Source organism: Lycium ferocissimum, chromosome 9 (assembly GCF_029784015.1).
Source record: "Lycium ferocissimum isolate CSIRO_LF1 chromosome 9, AGI_CSIRO_Lferr_CH_V1, whole genome shotgun sequence".
NCBI lineage: Eukaryota > Viridiplantae > Streptophyta > Magnoliopsida > Solanales > Solanaceae > Lycium > Lycium ferocissimum.
Window position 1 is genome coordinate 17,812,473 of NC_081350.1, and position 15,705 is coordinate 17,828,177.

Here is a 15,705-nt window from a genome sequence, read left to right on the forward strand (position 1 = left end):
CCTAATTTTACTTTCTTTGAATTTTGTTCCGGTTCGAACCTGTAAGGGAAAAGGTGAGAACTTCTAAAATTCACAAAGGGTTAGTAGCTCGTACCTTAGCGATAATATTTTTTCAAGTGTGCCATGTTCCAGTTGTTGTGCAGCTGCTGGTCGTCTGCAATTTCTAGTTGATACGACCCTTTACCGGTTATTCTGGTTATCTTATATGGTCCTTCCTAGTTTGGGCCCAATTTCCCATCATCGAGATTCTTAGTGTGCAGGGTAATTTTTTGAAGCACTAAGTCCCCAACTTGGAAATATCGAAGATTCATTCTTCGATTGTAATATCTTCCCATTCGTTATTTTTGAGCTGCTAAACGGACCAACACATTCTCGCGAAGTTCATCCATCAAGTCAAGCTTTACGGCCATAGCCTCTTCATTTGACTCGTTTGTCGCATACCGGAATCTTAGGCTCGGTTCTCCGACTTCCACAGGAATTAAGGCTTCCGCACCATAAACTAGAGAAAACTGTGTTTCTCCAGTACTTGACTTCGATGTCGTTCTGTATGCCCATAGTACCTCCGGTAAAACTTTTTTCCACTTATGTTTCGACTCCTCCAGTCGCTTCCTCATATTTTGAAGTATGGTTTTATTTGTTGACTCCGCTTGTCTGTTTGCACTTGGGTGATACGGAGTCGACAAAATCTTCTTGATTTTCAATCTTTCGAGGAAGTCATTAACCTTATTACCAATGAACTGTCGCCCGTTGTTGCAAGTTATCTCGGAAGGAATGTCAAACCGACAAATGATGTGGTCCCAAATGAAGTTAATGACTTCCTTCTCCCTGACTTTCTTGAAGGCCTGTGCTTCAACCCATTTGAAAAATAATCAGTCATAAACAAAATGAACCGAACCTTACCGGGAGCCCAGGGCAAAGGCCCGACAATGTCCATTCCCTATTTCATGAATGGCCATGGAGATAAAACTGGATGCAACAATTCCCCCGGTTGATGTATCATCGGTGCGTGCCTTTGTCACCCGTCGCATTTTTGGACAAAATTCTTCGCGTCCTCCTTCATCTGGTTCCAGTAGTATCCTGCTCTGATTTTCTTTCGGACCAAAGCTTCGGCTCCCGAATGGTTGCCACAAGTCCTTTCGTGACTTCTCGCATCACATAATTTATTTCTCCGGGCCCCAAGCATTTAGCCAAAGGCTCGTAAAAAGATCGGTGATACAGCTGGCCATCGATCAAGCAGAATCTCGTTGCTTTGGTTCGAAGAAACCTTGACTCCTTAGAGTTCGTTGGGAGTTTCCCATCTCGCAAATAGTCCATGTACTTATTGCGCCAGTCCCATGTCAAGCTCATTGCATTTATCTTGGCGTGACCATTTTTCACGGCCGAATTCATCAACTGAACGACTGTGCCAGAGTTGAATTCCTCTGCTCCGACTGACAAACCTAGGTTGGCCAATGCATCAACCTCGTTGTTCTATTCCTTCAGTACATGTTGCATAGTCCACTATTTAAATCGATGTAAAATTACTTGAATTTTTCCAGGTATCTCTGCATTCGTTCATCTTTGACTTTGAAAACACCATTGACTTGATTCACAACAAGAAGAGAGTCGCACTTTGCTTCGATGACTTCAGCCCCTAAGCTTCGAGCCAATTTTAAACCTGCAATCATAGCCTCATACTCGACTTCATTGTTAGTCAATTTTAAAGTCTTGATTGATTGTCGAATAATATCGGCTGCGGGGACTTTAAGAACAATTCCTAGTCCGGACGCTTTCACGTTTGATGCTCCATTCGTGAACAAGGTCCAGATCCCCGAGGTTTTCCCCGAGGTTAGCAAAAGTTCTTTTTCTACCTCGGGAACCATTACGGGTGTAAAGTCCGTCCGCTACGAAGTCGGCTAAAATTTGGGATTTAATAGCCGTTCTGGGTTTATATTCGATGTCATAACGGCTTATTTCTATGGCCCACTTTGTCAATCTTCCTGACTGCTTCGGTTTATGCATGATATTTTTAATGGGTACGTGGTTACTACACATATGAGGTGGCATTGGAAATAAGAGTCGCGATCCTTTCGGTTAACCTTTGCACCGCCTTCATGTTATTAACCACTTTGATGTCTTTAATGGCCTTAATTTTGTCCGGGTTGATTTCAATTCCTCGGTTTGACACCATGAAACACAAGAACTTATCGGATCTAACTCCAAAGGCACACTTCTCCGGGTTCAACTTCATGCTGTGTTTGCGAAGTATGTCGAAGGTTTCCTGCAAATGCTTCAAATAGTCCTCTGTTTCTAGGAACTTAACTAGCATGTCATCAATATAAACCTCCATTGTTTTACCTATTTGTTCTTTGAACATTTTGTTAACTAAGTGTTGGTAAGTTACACCGGCGTTTTTTTAATCCGAATGGCATTACATTATAGCAATAAGTCCCATATCTAGTTACAAAAGAAGTTTTCTCTTGATCCTCCGGGTCCATCCGAATCTGGTTGTACCCGGAGTAGGCATCAAGAAAACTTAACATCTCATGTTCGGCCGTAGCATCGATTATTCGATCGATGTAAGGCATAGGAAATGAATCCTTTGGGCACGCCTTATTCAAATTCTTATAATTGACGCATATTATGAATTTATTACCTTTCTTCAGCACGACCACGACATTAGCTAACCAGTCCCGATATTTTACCTCCCGGATGGAACTTATTTTTAAAAGCTTTATTACCTCTTCTTTGATAAAGGCATGCTTGATTTCGGCCATCGGTCTCCTTTTCTGTTTCACCGGGGAAAATTTTTGATCGAGGCTTAACTTGTGCATCGTTACCTACAGGGGGGGGGACACTGTCATGTCTAAATGGGACCATGCAAAATAATTGGCGTTAGCTTGAAGAAATTCAATTAATTTATGCCTGAGCTCCGGGGTTAACCCCGTGCCCAGGTATACCTTTCTATCCGGCAGATGCACGAATAAGATAATTTGTTCCAGTTCTTCTATGGTTGACTTGGCTGTGTCAGAGTCATCAGGTAGCACGAACGACCTGGGTACACTGAAATCGTCTTCTTCGAAGTTCAGGCTCATAACTTTCTTTTCTTCCCTCAAGCTGATCGGGCCTCCATCATGTAATTACTATTTGGTAATTTTTGCCTTCGGTTGGTTCAGCAGCCTTTAGGGACGGTTCCCTTTGAGTGGGGGCATCTTTTTCTGCGAACATCTCCCTTGCCGCGGATTGCACGCCACAGACCGTTTTTATCCCTTCCGAGGTTGGAAACCTCAACATTTGATGTAATGTCGCGGGTACTGCCCTCTTACTATGAATCCACGTTCTGCCGAGCAACGCGTTATAATTCATCTCACCTTCGATGACATAGAACACCATTTGTTGAATAGTCCCGACGATGTTTACCGGCAGAGAGATTTCTCCCTTAGTAGTTTCGCTTGCCATGTTGAATCAGCTGAGAACCCGAGTTGCTAGCGAAATTCGGTCCAACAGTCCAAGTTGTTCTACCACTCTCCATCGAATAATATCGGCCTAACCACCTGGATCAATCAAAATACGTTTAACTTGAGATTTAAAAATAAGGATATAAATTACCAAAGCATCATTGTAGGGCTGAATGATGCCCTCTGCATCTTCGTCGCTAAAGGAAATAGATCATTCGGGCACATAATCCCTGTATCTTTTCTTATGAACAACCGAGACTTTCGTCCTGTTCATCATCGGACATCGTGGCATTTCTGTTCCACCGATTACCATAATAATCACGTGTTGAGGCTCTATGGGCTCGACCTGCTTGTGACTTTCCCTGCCCTTGTAATTTCCTTTTGCTCGGTCACTTAAGAACTCACGAAGGTGACCATTTTTCAATAATCAATCCACTTCCTCTCTCAGTTGATGACAATCTTCTGTCCCATGACCATGAGTACCGTGATACTCGCACATCACACTTGGATCTCTTTGAGCAGGGTCAAATCTTAGTGACCTCGGCCATCTTGCATCCTTAATATGGCCAATGGCTGAGACAAGATCTGTGAAGTCAATATTAAAGTTGTACTCGGATAACCTCGAGTTGTCCCCATTGTTAGCCGACCCACTGGTATCTCTTCTAAACTGCAAACCTCGACTGCTCAGACCGCGATCAATTCGCCTGTCACTCATGCTCGAATGATGAATGGGACCGTTTTTCCCTCTATCCGACCTAAAGTTGGACTTCTCCGGTTGAACATAAGGTCAGTATCTATCCTTTGAAGGCCTTGTATCTGCTTCAAATGTCCTTCTTGACCTTTCAAAATTCTTGCTTCCGGCTATCGGACCTGGGGGAAGTTCAGGTTGATCATCCTCTATCCGAATTTTATATTCATATCTGCTATGGACGTCAACCCAAGTCACTGCCTCGTACTCCAATAGATTTTCCTTCAACTTAAATGAGGCAGTACAACTTTGGGGGTTGAGACCCTTGGTAAAGGCTTGAGCAGCCCATTTTTTGGGGACCGGGGGCAGTTCCATTCATTCCTTTTGGAACCTATTCATGAACTCTCGAAGTAATTCGTTGTCTCTTTGGGCGATTCTGAAGATGTCTGCTTTCCTTGCTTGCACCTTTTTAGCTCCGGCATAGGTTTTAATGAACACATCCGCGAGCATCTCTAAAGAAGTAATGGAATGCTTTGACAGATGGTCGTACCAAGTTAGTGCCCCATTTAGATAGCGTTTCATCAAACTTTTTTAATAGCAACGATTCGATTTCATCTTCTTCAACATCGTTGCCCTTTATGGCACAAGTATACGAAGTCACATGTTCCTGTGGGTCCGTCGTTCCATCATACTTTGGAATATCGATCATTTTGAACCTCTTCGGGATCGGCTTCGGGGCTGCACTCGGAGGAAAAGTCCTTTGAATATATCTTTTTGAGTCCTGTCCTTTCAAGATCGGAGGGGCCCCCGGATCTGGTGCACTCGAGAGTTGCACGTTTCTACCTTTTTCTGATCAGATTCAATCCGTTTAGCCAACGCTTCGAGCATTTTCAGGACCTCGACAGATACATCGGGCCCCGATCTGTTACCACTATCAGCGACCCGATCTTCCGCTGGTTTGGCTCAATAGCCCGACTTGGCCCTGCTGATACTGTTCTGCTGTCTTTCTTTTGGAGCTGAGCTATATCCACCTGTTGTTCCTACAACATATCATATATCAAACGTAAGTTAATTTCCTCTATGGCGTCGCCCGGTGTTTTTCGGGCTGGTGCCCAAGGTAAAATTGCTGAATTATCGCTATTTAAAGGATCTGTGGCCTGAATGCCGCCAGTGTTCTGGTTGATAGCATCGGTCGAGTTGACAGCATGTGGATCGACGGGATGAACGGGGGGAGTGTTATGGTTTGGCAACCCGCTGTTGTTGTTTTCGTCGTGATGACTCATCAGTTCGTTGTTGTTCACGTGCACCGATTGGCCACTGTTTGCCATCTCGAAATTATCTGGAATCACAAGCTTTCAAAAAACAAGTGAAAAATAGAGTTGGAAACCAATCACCACTATTATCCTAGGCCCCATTGTGAGCGCCAAACTGTTTTCCCTTAAAATGGTAACAATTAAATTTATATGTGGTTTATAGGATATGTGGTTTGATTAGTGATTTATGTAAGAATAATACGTGATAATAAGCAATATATTAGTGAATAAGAAAGAAAGTAGCTTAAGAAATCAAGATATTCGTCTCTGTGAATTTGGTCCGGTTTTGAAAGAAACTCCTCTGTCCCGAGCCAAACCACTAGAAAGCTTCAATAAATAATTTTCAGATTACAAGTATGAGTGTGTATGAAAGACTAGCCCTCAAATGAAGGAGGTTCACCTCTATTTATAGTAAATACTAGATGGGCCTTTGTACAAACCTAAAAAGGCCCTTTAGGAAAACCCTAAAATCCACAAAAACGGCGCTCCGTACGAATGTCAGCGCAAATTATGGCACGAGTGGCGGGGCGTGACCTGGCTTGTAACGGATTCTTCGAACCTGTGTCGAGTGTCTTCCCCTCCGGCTCGGAGTCTCTGTACCTATTAGCATTCCCTCGGTTTCGGACACTTAGTTGGAAAAGCTCACAACTCCTCGGTCCTCGACCCCTTTGATCTTACCCGAGGCTAATGTTCTCGTTCTACTTCGACCTCGTACCGGATAGCCGCGACATTTACTTCAGTTTCCACAGCATACAGCCTTACATGGAGTTATATTGCATTTTCTATTCTAAATCGTTATTATGTGAAATATAAAGAGGACGATATGTCTCTAATCATCGTTCTATTTTGTTTAATAGAATAGGGAAAAGTACAAAAGGGTACTCTGTTCAAATATATCATCCTACTGCTTTTTGTAATTATAACAGGCGTCATTGGTGTGGATTATTTAAAATCGAAACCTATCTTCTATAATGTAATTTCAATGACCGTTTCTTCATATCTGATATTGCAAATTTTAATTGCTTGTATCAAGTACTTAAGCATTGATTTTATTTTAAAATGTCTTAAATATTGAATTTGAGTATCATCGTGCGTGAATGGCCTTTTTTTTACGTGAAAAATGATTCACTGACTTACACACTGATGTAAAATGAAATAGTGTGTGTTTCCTTATAACTATATAGTCTGTTACGATTTGATTTAATTTTCTGCAAAAAATAAAATAAAATATAAGTTGGTAAATAGAAGAATCAATTATTCGAGTGTAGGGTTTGTTGCTTTGTCAAAAGCCTACGTAGTCTTATTAGTAACATCACTTTTAGAAGGAATATTTGAGCAAATATTCATTCATTCATGTTGTGAAGGAAGGAGAGAAAAGTAGGCATTATTGTGTACGTTATAGTGATTGCATGAAGGAAATGGGAAGCATTTGCATTTCCCAAAGAGAATCGAATCATTCTTCCTTTCTTTTTGCTTTTTCACAGTTTGCTACAGCTCTCTTTACCACTCCCCAAGAAATGGTGGGTGGTTCCTTTGTTTGGCTTGGAGGGAGGGGGAAACTTAATTATTGTTATTATGATGCTATTTAATCTCTTTATTCTTTAGTATTTTGGTATTTTGGTTATATTATCTTTGGCTGAGCCAATTTGACAGCAGTCCGTGTAAATAAGATTTTTGGAACATATTTAGATTAATCGAACCCCCAAAAAAGTACTCGTTTGAAAAAATAAAATAATTTTTGTTGTTATAATCATCTAGTATTTGGTAAGCCAGACTAATTCTGATTCGTATGGAAAAGCGCTCCCTACTCGGGGTTTCAGCTAAATATCACTCCCTTCGGTAAAAAAAAAGTGTCAACTTAGTCATTTGCACATCGCTTAAGAAAATACTAATTTCTAAGAAAAAAATAGGTAATTTGACTAAAATGCCTAATTAAATAGGTATTGAGATTTAGTTATTTAAACTTAATAAGGGCAAATTTTGAAAAGTAATGTTAATTCTTTCTTGATTTGGTAAGTAGACACTCTTTTTTAACTAAAAAATAAAGACTAAGTGAACACTCTTTTTGAAAGGGATGGAGTAATAGATTGTGTTATGACCAAAAAAATCCTAAATATAAGTTAATGGTCGATGTCAAAAACATCCTTTTGACACATTCAACTAGTTGTTTGCAAATGAGTATTTCATGTGAAAAATATGCTTTCAAGTAAAAGTAATGATTTCTACAAGTGCTATCTATCGGGGAGAGTGTGGTCCATAATATATGATGTTTTTAGTTTGTATACATTTAGCTTAAAATAAATGAGTTTTTTTACATAATCAAGGGAATTAAGTTTTCAAATTTATCCTTCTTTAGATCCATAGAATTTTACATAATCAAGAAACTATTAAATAGCATTATGTGTTATTTAATTAAGGGTAATTTATTTCAAAATTCCTCTGGTAATTTAGTTTAAAATCCTTCTTACTTTCTGGCGATGAGTGAACTTTTAAAAGGTATGCCCAAACAAAAAATATTACTCCTTCCGTCTTAATTTAAGTATCTTAGTTTGACTAGACACGGATTTTAAGAAATAAAGTGAGACTTTTGTGGTTTTAAATTAAGGGAAAAGGGTCAAAAATATCCCTCTACTTTGAAAAAAAGGCTAAAACTATCCTCCGAACCTATTTTGGGTCAAAAATACCCCTCCATCATTAAAGTTTTCAAATATACCCCTGTCTTAACGGAAATCCCCAACATAACTCGATTTTATTTTTAAATCCGCTCATTTAAAACTGACCCAACTACATAAAAAAAACTCATATGCGACCAACTTGTTCCCGAGTACTATATCTGGAGCCATCAGGCACAGGTGCGGGTAACCCATATGAGTTTTTAATTTAGTTGGGTCGGGTTTAAATGGAGCGGGTTTAAAAATGAAATCGGGTTATGTTGGGAATTTCCGATAAGACGGGGGGTATATTTGAAAACTTTAATGATGAAAGGGGTATTTTTGACCCAAAAATAAGTTCAGAGTATATTTTTAGCCCTTTTCCCAAAGTAGAGGGATATTTTTTACCCTTTTCCCTTAAATTAAAGATATGTGTAGTCCTTTAAATCTTGTGATGTCAAACTTGCCATATAAACTTACTTACTAACTATAAAAAGGGATACTTTTTTTGGGATAGACAAAAAAAATAAAAAAATAAGACACTTAAATTAGAACGGAGAGAATACTATATAATATGAACTGTAGGGAATACTCTTATTTTTCTTACCAATATATTCTTCATTTGAAAAATTATGTTTCGCGGTGCTTCTTTTTACTCTTCTCAGTGTTCCATTAATTTCTTGGAGAATGGTGTGCTTGGTGGTTCCTGTCTTTACACCTAAAAGAAGAGAAAGAGAGAGAGAAAAAGAGTGATTCAGAAAAACAAATATAAGAATGAGAGAGAGAGAGAGAGGGGGGAAAAAGAAAAATGACAGCAAAAAAGCCAAGGCAGTGCTTGTTAGAAAAAGAAAAGAGAGAGTAATACATACACTAAAAAGAAAAGATGGTCAAATTGGACCTCGAAGACTACCTATGCCATCATCAGCTTCGACTATCTTTATCGATAATCTACCATTTTCACTTTGTTTCATTTTGAAAACCATCCGCCCTCTTCTTCTTCTTCTCTTTTTTTTTTTAAAATCGATATTCGAAATTTACTAATTCGATTGATTTAAATTATTTTTATTCAATATTTGAAATTTTATTAATTCGACTAATTTAAATTTGTGATAGTAAACTCATTAAGGAGTAAAAGACAATCTATCAAAATAGTCTTCAACATTTACTAATCCGATTAATTTAATATTGTGTCGGTAGGCTCATTAAGAAGTAAACCACAATCTACTAAAAAAATTTCTTTTTTTAAGTTCGTATTCGAAATCTCTAATTAAAACTAAAAAAGGCCTAAATATTTCCTTCTCATCATTCCGATTGATTGAAATTATGGTCCACCCCTCCAGATGAATTTAAAATTTAAAATTTTTGAGTTATTATAACGACTTTAAGTTAATATATAATAATAATAATAATAATAACTAAGTTCATAGTCAATTATTTATTATATTTAAATATAAATTTTTTAATATGTACAAAATTTGAACAAAAGTTACTAAGTTCAGAATGAGGTGAACACATGTTTTGCCATGAATCCGCCCTTGCCATCCTCAACCTCATCTCATAATATTTCCTTTATTTTATTATCTCATATTCATATACCATGTTCTTGTCATTAATTAATTAAATAAAGAAGAAAAAGGTATCGAACGTACTTACATAGATGCAGTAGCCATGCAACTTTAACTTCGGCTTCGAATACGTCCATTTTACGAAATCTGACACACACACGAGTGCACATCCCTACTCACCCCTCCCCCAATACCTGTAAAACACCACGCCACCAATAATTTTCTTTTTTGTTAAACTATTACTTCTCCTCTCCCAATTTATGTGATACATTTTTTTTTAATCTATCCCAAAAAAATGATATGTATTCTTATTTGGTAACAATTTAATTTTAAATTTTACATTTTACGCTTAACGAGATAATCTATAATCACACAAATATCTTTGGTTTATTTTAGACCACAAGATTCAAAAGTATTCATTTATTTCTTAAAATTCGTGTTCAGTCAGACTATATCACATAAATTAAGATGGAGGGAATATATAGTTGAGTTTATTATGCCCACTTTATAATTCTTGCTCTATTTTTTTTTTTTTTTTTTGGCTGCGTTTGCTAACGGATATACACATTTCTACGATAGGTAAATATAAATTATTGGTGGATTTTACCATCAAGACATTTCTTTTATCTGGGGGTTGAGGGGATGACTAGGGAGAGTAATGTTTGTCAACTCTATTTCCTAAAATGACCGATTAACCCTTATTTTAGGTTGATGCAAATTTAGAGTTTAAGCATCTTGCACTTACGGGGTGAAAAATATATACATAATCAAAATTTTATAAGGTAATTATAAATTAATCTTTATGCTAAATATTTGATAAATGAAATGGACCTTGGCCAACTCAAAAACTAGCTCAAGTGGTGAGGATTGCTCAAGCCATATTAAAGAGACCACACATTCCTTAGATGGCGATGTGAGTTTCTTAACACCCACCTCAAGCTCAGGGATGGACATCTGGTGCAATATGGGGGTCCAACATCGGAAATGAGAATTGAGATGAGTCCTACTATGATACCATAATAAATAAAATGGACATTGGGCCTAAATCAAACCCAAAAGCTATCTCAAGTGGTGAGGATTGTCCAAGGGCAATTCGCAGAATTGCCCTTCTTTTGGGGTGGTCTTTAAATTTTGCCCTTCATATTTGAAATGTTTAAATTTTGCCCTTCGGCTAACACCCATAGGTTCCGGAGTTCGAACCCGCGCGATTCAAAATTTTAAAAAAAAATCGCAAGGCGGTTTAAATTTCGCTATACAACGACATACAACATTGAGGAATTACACATTTTATCTTGGGACCCCGGCATACTAAATGCCTTGTATGGGCGGACTTGGCATAAAGTACGCGGTCCGGCATAACTTTGATAATTTCTTCACAAAGTTATGCCGGTGGGGCATACTTTTAATGGACAAACTTTTATCTGGGACCAGCATAACTGTGAAGGAATTATCAAAGTTATGCGGGACCCGCATACTGCTCTCAATGCGCCCATAAGGCATAAGTATCATGGTCAAGCCTAACTTTGATAATTCCTTCGCAAAGTTATCTTAGGTGGGGCATACTTAATGGGCAAACTTTTATGCGGACGGATAACTTTGTGAAGGAATTATCAAAGTTATCGGACCAAGATACTTATGCCAAGAAATCACCCACAAGGCATAAGTATCGGTCCCATAACTTTGGTAATTCCTTAACAAAAGTATGCGGGTCCTAAGATAGCGAAATTTAAACTTGCCTTGCAAATTTTTTTAAAATTTTGATTATTGCGTGGGTTGAACACGGAACCTATGGGTGTTAAAGAAGGGCAAATTTTAAAGATTTCAAATATGAGGGGCAAAATTTAAAGACCACCCCAAACGAAGGGCACTCCGAGCAAAAAAATGATTGTCCAAACCATATTAAAGACACCACTCATCCATTAGATGATTGACGTGGGACTCTTAACAAGTATATATGTACACTAATAGTCTAATAAACATTTTACATCAGCAGCGTAATTAAACCTGTTATAGTAAGTTATTTATCATTTAATTTATTGTACATTAACTGTCAATCAATGTTGTAAAATATGATTATATATATTTGCCTTTTAAGTGACTTGATTGTATTATGAACTTTTTCCACCATCAATCCATACAACTTAAAGTAGATTAAGATTACTAATGATAACCTGTAACAAATGACAACTAACGAACTATGACACAATGATACCGATAGTGTAAAAAATTAGACCAGCAGTGTTTAACTTAAATCCATCTTGTTGGCATTTTCCTCCGTAAACGTAAACCCTTTGTTAGTTTTTCTTCACTGATTCAAGATTGAACTCACATTATAACATAGTAGTAGGGATTTGGAACTAAATATTTTACGTTACAATTGAACATGAGGAATAAAGTTTGGTCATAGTGTGGTTTATAAAATGACTAACTAACCCTTACCTCGGTTTGATATAAAGAAAAATGTGTTCAATGAGTGTCTTTTTGACTTACTGATGCAACTTCGACCTTCAAGTACAAAATTGGAATATTCAAAAATTATTAAAAGAATGACTATTTTTTCCCATGTATAGCGACGTACCGTTACCTTAATACTACAATGGTGGGACTCTCGAAACTTTTTTTTTTTTTCTTCTTTTCTTTTGAAAGAGAGACATGACCCCTCCTCCGCAGATGAATTTTGAGATAAGAATAAGTTGTGGGGGTCAATTTTGTGAAGCATAAAATAGAACGAATATTCATTTTGTCTGGCTTCAAGTTGAAACCTATTTAGCTCATGTTCCTTATACAAATCCGGAGCTAGCATGCAAGCATTGTTTGCCATGTGGGACATGCGTGGGATCCATGATGTCGGCCGCGTAAGCAAATTAAGGGCCCTAAAATGATTTAGTCAAAGGTTTTTTAAATGCTTCAAAGGGTTCATGCATGCATTAAGCAGATCATATCATTATAATTCCTTTCACTTTGTGTTTTAGTGAGTTGTATGTTGTGAAACAATCATACCACACTTGATATTATTTGAAGCAATAACATCAAGTCCTACTACCCTCTCATAGCACATTTTTTTAAAGAATAAAAATCAAATAAGACAGCCAATTTCTTTAAATTGCAATTTATGATAGATAAAACAAGAAAAAGGAAAATGAAATCATAGAACAGTATTTGCCACATATACAGAACTATAAAAGAATGTTCTAGTTCAGTGCCATGTCATGTAAATTTAAATACTATTTCTAGAGAAAGGAAAAAGAAATGAGACACATTTATTTAATTTGTCACCATATAAACTCACAAAACTTATACGTAAGTAATTTTGGTACACATTTGACACTCTTTGAACATCAAAGAGTTACGAAGACAATAATTTTGCAATATTCACCTTAGGAGGGTGCAAGAAGTAGATTTTACATTTTTTTTTTCACGAAAATCAAAATGGGTGGATGATAGATAAGAAATATGTATAAATACTGGATGATTAAATTATTGTTAATTTCTATATCACAATCCGTATAATTCATCAGTTTAATATAGCGTGTCAGTCATGAACTAAACGATAACAAGACTTATCAAAGTGTGATGGGAATATTTTTAGAAGGGTATAGACGGCAATTTATCATGGACTTTGTTTAGTATTCGTTTGATGGCTTCCACGCACATATATCAATTTTCCTATCTCTTGAAGCCTTAAAAGATGAGAACTTTATCAAATTTGACAAATATATCCATTATCTTTAGAATCTAACGTTAATTTCTTTTTTCTTTTTATTTTTTTGGGAAACAGCGCTTTTCTTTCTTTTTACTACAACTACATTATTTTTCTTTTTTATTTTGGTAGGGATTCTACTGTTTAAAGGGAGGCTAATCGTTAATTAGCTAAGTGAAAGAATAATATAAATGAGAAAAAGAACATCCACCGTTGCCTTTATCCTTCTCGAAATTCGAGGAAGTTTTTCAGTATATATATCTCTGCAAACAACACCAAATATCCACAAGTTCAGTATTTCTACTTCGCCTACTCCTGTAAACAACAGCTACTTGCAAAGTTATTAGCTCATTTTTTGTGGTCTATTTGTTTTAATTTATATTTCTTCCAAGGTTAGCATTAATTTGCCATTGTTCATGCAACTCATTTCTTGAAATACTCTTCCTTCAAGTGATCACTATCTATCCCTATTCTCTTCTTCTTCCTTTTTTTCTTAATGGTGTAGTTAGTGAGTGCTAAGGGCAAAATTGGCTTTAAAGTGTAGTTCTATATATCTTCAGTTAAAATATTCAGGACAACTTTTTGCTTACAAATGTAATTTGACCGTGCAGTTGTCGTTTGAAAATTTTCTTTAGAATCTCTCATTGCTGCCCATTATTCATTTCAAAAACGACATGGAAACTTATATTTACTTTCCATTTTCCATTTTTAGCAAGGGATAGTGGCAATTGTTTTGTACATCCAAGAAAATGAAAAAAGTCGATGGCTAGCGCTTTCTTTGTTTTACCTTTTTCTCTTCCACTAAATTTTTATTACCAACAAAATATCATTGTATCAAATTTCCCATAGTCATGTTTCTTTATTGATTTATTTACCCCATGCAGTGTCATTCTAATGGGTTCAAGTACATCCAGTAATTTTTTTACAAAAAATATAAATATATTTGTAAAAACTTATTAAAGTTCCAGTAAATGTACTGAATTCATAATTGCAAAAGTGTGAATCCAATCAAGTAGTGAAAATATAAACACTGGACTCATCAAATTTAAATTTTAAATCAGTTTACAATATGACCAACTTTCTCAAAAATATTTAAATTTCTTCTCCTTTTCTTATTATTATAGGAAAAATGAGCAGACCAGGAGACTGGAATTGCAGGTCATGCCAACACTTGAACTTCCAAAGGAGAGACTCATGCCAAAGATGTGGTGAGCCAAGACATGGTGCAAGTGCTCATGACTTTGGAAGCTCCTGCTTTGGCGGAAGGGGAGGAGGCTCCTCCCCTTTCGGCGGCTTCAGCACCGGGCCTGATGTAAGGCCCGGTGACTGGTACTGCAATATTGGAAATTGCGGTGCCCACAACTTTGCTAGCCGCTCTAGCTGCTTCAAGTGTGGTGCTTTTAAGGATGAATCTTCTGGCGGCTGCAGTGGCGGTGGCAGTGGCTTTGATGCTGAACACATGATGTCGTCGTCCCGCCCGAGGGGCTTTGGCTTTGGAGGTGCAAGTGGTGGCAGCCGCTCTGGATGGAAGTCTGGGGACTGGATTTGCACCAGGTAAAATGATGTTAAAGTGTGTGACCATCTTATCTAAAAGTTTAAGAGAGTGCGCTTTTATTTACTTAAATTATATTTACAGCTAAGGTAATGACACCGAAGATATTTTATACTATTTTAACTTGTTACATCAGGTTACTTATCTTATCTTTTAGATTATTAAACCAACTTATTGTGTAAGCAATTAAATTAGATTATCTTTCGATGCAATAATAATGTACATATTTTTAATATTCTCAGCTTATATAAAATTAAATTATAACTCAAGAATGAGTAAATATAACTTTGTATGAGAAGTGAGAGAAACTAACAAATACTATTTGCTTCAATTTCCCCTTCTCCACTTCCTCGACCCAAAAAGTACACTTAAAAGATAGTGATTGTAAGATTTAGTTACCAACTTTAAGTAAAGTAGTTTCTGTCTGTTTTGAATAACACCCGAGCATAACCAAAATACTAAATATTTGAATATTTAGGCTACTTTATATTTTGTAGCCCATTGTTGGAGTGTAAATTAAAAAATGTTTGGAATTATTAACAGGTTAGGCTGTAATGAGCACAACTTTGCCAGCAGGATGGAGTGTTTCAGATGCAATGCACCTAGGGACATAGCTGGTAACCAGTCTTCATATTAATTCATCATTGATTCTCCATTTTTGGTAATTAATCAAAACTCACTTTTTCCCTCTTAATTTTACAAATATATTTAATACATACCCCTTATATATTTTCTTTTACCCTAATTAATAATTAATATTTAAATACTTCTTCAGGTGTTGCAGTCTAAGAAAGAATCA

At 36.8% G+C, this 15,705-nt stretch overlaps 2 protein-coding genes across 3 annotated transcripts; one reads left to right on the plus strand and one right to left on the minus strand.

Annotated features, from left to right (window-relative positions):
• Positions 1–1,056: 1,056 nt before the first annotated feature.
• LOC132031632 (uncharacterized) lies at positions 1,057–2,329 on the minus strand. Its single transcript, XM_059421595.1, has 2 exons — positions 2,087–2,329; positions 1,057–1,470 (listed from the first exon to the last, which is right to left on the minus strand). Exons 1-2 carry the CDS (start codon positions 2,327–2,329, stop codon positions 1,057–1,059), a joined length of 657 nt encoding a protein of 218 aa, XP_059277578.1.
• Positions 2,330–13,598: 11,269 nt separating this feature from the next.
• Positions 13,599–15,705, plus strand: LOC132069263 (RNA-binding protein involved in heterochromatin assembly dri1-like). 2 transcript variants are annotated; one of them, XM_059462670.1, is made up of 4 exons: positions 13,599–13,746; positions 14,479–14,908; positions 15,450–15,523; positions 15,682–15,705. In XM_059462670.1, the coding sequence occupies exons 2-4, from the start codon at positions 14,484–14,486 to the stop codon at positions 15,693–15,695; spliced, it is 513 nt and encodes a 170-aa protein (XP_059318653.1). In that variant the 5' UTR covers positions 13,599–13,746; positions 14,479–14,483; the 3' UTR covers positions 15,696–15,705. The 2 variants fall into 2 exon arrangements, with proteins under 2 accessions (XP_059318653.1, XP_059318652.1); XM_059462669.1 differs by having other exon boundaries at positions 13,600–13,746; positions 15,450–15,567.